The sequence below is a fragment of the Cryptomeria japonica genome, chromosome 7, assembly GCF_030272615.1.
Source record: "Cryptomeria japonica chromosome 7, Sugi_1.0, whole genome shotgun sequence".
Classification (NCBI taxonomy): domain Eukaryota; kingdom Viridiplantae; phylum Streptophyta; class Pinopsida; order Cupressales; family Cupressaceae; genus Cryptomeria; species Cryptomeria japonica.
The window spans coordinates 697,294,371-697,300,115 of NC_081411.1; the positions used below are offsets into that span (position 1 = coordinate 697,294,371).

The following is a 5,745-nucleotide window of genomic DNA, read 5'->3' on the forward strand; positions in this document are numbered from 1 at the left end:
TTGTAATTGTTAGAAAACAATAGGAGTTTGTTGATCTATTTGAATAGAACTACACTTGCTTGTTCAGATCCTTTTCATGCTCCTATCTGCCTTTACTCAAATTGTAGATACATCACCTGGTTCAGCAACCACACACTCAACTAAAACTTTGCCAACTCTGAAACTAAACAACTCATCGACCTTATAAACAAATCAATTAGGTCGGTAACACAACAAAAACCTAATTCTCTCATAGAAATTACAAACAAATTGGTTCAAGTATGACCGTTGGATTACATAGCAATCTCTACACATCAATCAAGAAAACCTCGATCGCTCCTTGATCACCGCTTCATCGAACTTAGTAACTCATCACGTGCTTTGCATTACATGCAATATACTTGCTCATTCCCTAGACAAAAATTGTTTTATCAATGCGCCAAAATCACTTGAAACTCTCTTCATACAATAATCATACGTGTCATAATCATTACCGCTCATCATTAGATCATAAACCAATATAACCAATTCACCAAACTTAATTAGTTAGGATTTATCAAATCAACAGGTAGGGTTTATCGGTTCAGTAGAGTTTACTAGTTACCGGTTCAACTCTCCAATACATAGCAATATCGGTTCACTTCCACAAATTCTTCCTACCAGTTACAGTTTTCTTTCACTAGTTCTTCCTACTGGTTACAAAACATCATTACAACAATATCAACAATATCATTACCCGTTAATTGACATCAATGACAACATAACATATCATTAATGCAATCTTCATGCAAATTCCAATATCGGAAACCCGTTATAATAGTTTTGATTTCTCAAAAGACAATTTTTATCCAAGATATTATATTGCTTACAACCCTTCATCCACTCTACTTGGTCATAGTCAAAAATTAAGTTTAAACATTAACAACTATGAAACTATTGATTAAATGTCTACAAGAGAAGAATACCAACCTACAATACTAAGTGATAGTTTCAATAGTTGAAGGTTTGAAAAAATTAACCTTGAAAAAAGTCTATGCCAAGTATTCTTTACTATCCAAGTCATAATAACCATCTCTACTAATAGTTGTTCCCCCTTACAATCAAAATTGTCCTTGATGTACCAAAAAATGACAAGTATTTTTTAATTAAATTACCTTGCTTTTGAAGTCATAAAAATTCATTGTTGAAGATGGTAGTGTTGTGGAAGTGAATTTTATGTTGCTACTAAAGATGACAATGCTTTCAAAATGGCTACAAGTTATTGTTAAAGATGTAAATGCACTCTTTGATGCATCTAAAGTTGATTGTAATATTCTTTTGATAGACCAATCTATCCAATTATATCATTTGACCAAAAATATTAAAAAAATTAACTTTCTCAACACCTCACATGGCCCAATCTTCTTCAATTTCGACTTGCCATAAGTTTCTTGTGTAGACCTTTCTGCCCTCAAATGAGCTAAAGCTAGTTGCCCAACTTCAAAGTCTCATTTTTTGCTCCTAAGATCAGCATGATGCTTTTGTCTCATTGAACTTTCCTGTAAATTTCATTCCATATTGTTATGTAAGTCATGCATATACTTAGCAAAATTCTCTACTACTATGCTCCACCTTCCAAAATCAATTGAACTTATCAACTCATCTACACCTTCAAGATTGTACGAATACACGATTGTGAAATAATTCTTCAAAGTACTCTTATTAACCATGTCATTGTATGAAAACTCAACTTGGGACAATGTTGTAGCTCACAGATTTAACTTCTTTCCAACTAAATATTTCAACAATTTTTATAGTCTTTTATCAACAACCTCTATTTGTGTATCATCTATTAAAAACCTTCATTTTCCTATTTATTTATTAAAAACCTTCATTTGCTTAAGCATTGGTAGATGATAGTCTAAATTGAAAATCAATTTAGTGTCTAAATTTTTCCACAAAGTACAACAAAAATGGCCCATAAATTTTACATCTTTATCCGAGGAAAGTTTTTTGGCAATCTATGTAATATTAGTACTCTAAAGAACAATGTAACAATGCAAGTGACATCAGGTGTCTTCTTACAAGATATAAAGTATTTCATCCTCAAAAACTTTGCAACAACAAAAATACAATCAATAGCTTTTTGATTCCTTAATAGCCCATGAACAAAATCCATCCTCACATCTTGGTCTCTTCAATATAGACAATAACTAATATATATAGAAATGCATGTTTAGTTAAAGGTGCAATTAAATCAAATGCATAAAATTAATTATAATAAAAAATGCATACATACGGATTAAGAACATCTTAAACCCCAAAATAATATCCAAATCGTGTGTTGTTATCAATGCACCCTTGAAATAAAAAAGTTGTACCAAAAGCCAATGGGATCTTGGTTTGCTAGTCAAGTTGAAAGGTTCTTAATGAGTCCACTAGGGATCAAGTATTGCTAATTCCAAGACTCCAACATCAAAAAGGGATGAGGTCGGGATCATGCTCTGGGCGAATTTGGCAGAATGGATACCCCTTAGTCTTTGGCTCTTAGCCGAAGAGGTGCAGCCTAAATCTCATGTTCCCATATCGAATAGATAAAATGACTTTGAAGATGAAAAATCCTCCATCAAATATACCAAAATATACTCTAAAAAGTATCAAAACTATGCATACCATATCACAATTTTATACTGTATCGCCTCTGGTTTTCAAACATTTGCATCAATAAAAAACATGAAGAACTAATTAATTCCCACTCATAGACACTGTAGACAATTTCTGCAAATGGGACAGCTAGCACTGCGCATAAGCCATGCATCTATGCAATCAACATGGTATACATGCTTACAGTCCATTAAAATCCGTAGAATCTCCCAATCTCTGTAATCATCCAGGCATATTGAGCAACTCCTGTCCTCCAGTTGAGCCAGAGCTGCATGTTTGCTATCGTATACTATTGTGGAATGTGAATCTCTCACAGCTTCAAGCCCATCTTCTCTTGAGGAAGACTCCTCGCCATTATCCCTAATTGTCGTTGCGTGTGCATTTGGCGGCTCCTTGGTGCACCTCAAAAATGCAACGAGGAGCACAAGCATGAGCATCACAAGTCCCATTGCTATACATAATTCATAGCCAAACCCATTAGAACCAAAAAAATGCCTGTGAATAACCTCAGAAGAATTGCAAATGCTCATGGTGATTCAATACAATACGCTACACTCTGCTCTTCCACATCAGAATCCTCCTTATCAATAAATACAAGGCATCTCTACAAAGGAAAATCTACGTCACAGTTCACATCATCTTAATATTTTTTATTTTTAGTTCTAAATAAATATAAAAGATGGGACGATTAACTCAGAGAATTTGGAATAAGACAAACCTGGAAGGAATCTGTTGCTATCTGCACAGGAGATCACACATGAGAACACGGAATTATTGGCTTTTCACATTGTAATGTATTAGCAGTTTAGAGGTAATTGAGTTTATATTCATATCAACGTTCTAATTATTTTTATCATTATGTAAGATAATAGTAATTTGAAATAAATTTTGAGCTCACGGTTACTGGTAGTTGTCAAGTAGGTAGGTTGGAAATAGACTATATGAAAATTGAGTGATATCAATCCGAACATCTACATAACTCTTAGTAATTTTTTATTTTTTTTTTATTATATAGGGTTTCTTTATAAGTTAATATGGTGTTATTGGGGCTACATTTGTGTATTGATCACCAAAAAATATTACAGATTTGTAGCAAGCCCTTGTCTCCGCAGAATTCACTACTGCCCTAACTCAAAACGAATCAGTCTCTAAAATGGCTCCTTTGACTATATATATACGCTATCAATTACATTGTAATACACAAATTAATTCACCAACGACCATCCCCTAAACATATTTACCACAGTAAGCACAACTAGACAAAATGCCCCATATCTATAAACTGCTTGGTATAACAAAGTACCAAAGATACTACCTTCGCAGCCAAAAGGAGACAAAACCAAACCACAAACAACCACATTCAGCCCCATTGCCTATAGCAACATCATCCTCTTCATCAGCATCCTCTACAAAGGTGAAGGTCTCGCGACCACCCCCGACCACCACCCCTTCTACACAATCCTTTAAGAAATTAATTTCGATTCTACCCTGGCTACGCCTCATCATAACCTAAATACAATCACATTGCAATTTTTTGCCTACGTGAAGCCCAAGGAGAGCAATGAAATTTTTCTTCATTATTTGAAGCAATAACCAATCTAGCTCTAACAATCTGAAGAATTTGGCCCTTGCTATTCCTTACGACACATCCAACTCCAACTGGCCTGGAGTAGCCTTCCAAGTGAATACAATCAAATGCAATTTTTTGCCTACGCAAAGCCCACAGAGAGCAATGAAATTTTGTTTCATTATTTGAAGAAATAGCCAATCTAGCTCTAGCAATCCAAAGAATTTGGCCCTTGCTATTCCTTACCATGCATCCAACTCCAACTGGCCTGGAGTTACTTTGAGCAGTCCCTTTAAAATTCATCTTAAGCCACCTACCAAGTCCCATAAACGAGGGAAATGCTAAGACCCAAGCATGCCTTAGTCATCTAATTATCCCAACTAAATAAGTTTTTTTTCATCCTATAATTCATTTCTATTTTTAAGGATAGGTCTTACTAAATATTGTCACTTTTCTATCTTAATTTATAACTTTTTAATAATTTTAATATATTTTAAATATTGAACAATTATTAAATTTGATGTATATAATTTGTGTGTGTGTGTGTGTGTGTGTGTGTGTGTGTGCCTTGCTTACTTATTTTGTATTTTTTATGAATAAGTCCATAATTTCATTCAGTAGAAAATATTATATATAAATTCACAAAAAAAGGTAGGTGGATACAAGATCACATCCCAAGAGTCACACAAGCATAGACTGAATTAAAACAAATATAAAATAAAGCCACTAAGCAACAAGAGCAATAACATCAATGGAGTTTTGAGTGATTTCACGAATATCCCAAACCCTCATCTTTTTCTTTTTCTTTTTCCTTACCTTTTTTTAATCTTTATCTTTAGTGTAAGCTAAAGAAATCACCAAGTCCAGACGAGGAAACCACTTAAGAATAATCGTGTCAATACCATTCAAGCCATTTAAATATTCTATTAGAACTGGCCAAACAATTACTCCATGTATGCCAAATAGGCTAGGAGTGATAATGGCTCAAATTGGGGTCATAAAGGCCCAATTTATTGTGCATATAAAACCATGGCTCTCACTTGCCATCTATCCAATGAAAAGGTAAGGTCCCATCTTTATCATATACCACCTTGACCATATTAAGATCGTCACACTAAACCCAAGTGGCAAGAGGCACTGAATCCATAATCTACCACTACATGCCAAATCTCTTCACAACATCTTTGGAAGCATAAAAATCAATGATTTCAAAAGAAAGATTATTGGTATTCATGAGGATCTAGACCAAATGATGAGTTAGATCACACCCATGATCTATGTCACATAGGAATGGCGTTATGGCACAAGAGAATTGATGATCCCTCCACAATCAGCTTTGTGAGTGGTGACAAAAAAAAATACCATTTGGCCAAATAACATGACATGTTTTTTATTAAGGCAAAAACAAGTTTTGAAGGGACCCGAAACCCTTTACAAACAGATTTTGAATGGATCTAGAATCCTCAACTGAAAATTTGTCCTAACAAAAGGAACATGAAAGCATCAAACCACCGTGGGTAAATATGGCACCCATAGCCAAAAACATGGGTTTAAAA

At 34.3% G+C, this 5,745-nt stretch overlaps 1 protein-coding gene across 1 annotated transcript; it reads right to left on the reverse strand.

Moving 5' to 3' along the window:
- Positions 1 to 2,365: 2,365 nt before the first annotated feature.
- Positions 2,366 to 3,238, reverse strand: LOC131857125 (RING-H2 finger protein ATL32-like). The gene has a single exon (XM_059209238.1). The coding sequence runs from the start codon at positions 3,150 to 3,152 to the stop codon at positions 2,715 to 2,717; it is 438 nt and encodes a 145-aa protein (XP_059065221.1). The 5' UTR covers positions 3,153 to 3,238; the 3' UTR covers positions 2,366 to 2,714.
- Between the last annotated feature and the right edge of the window lie 2,507 nt (positions 3,239 to 5,745).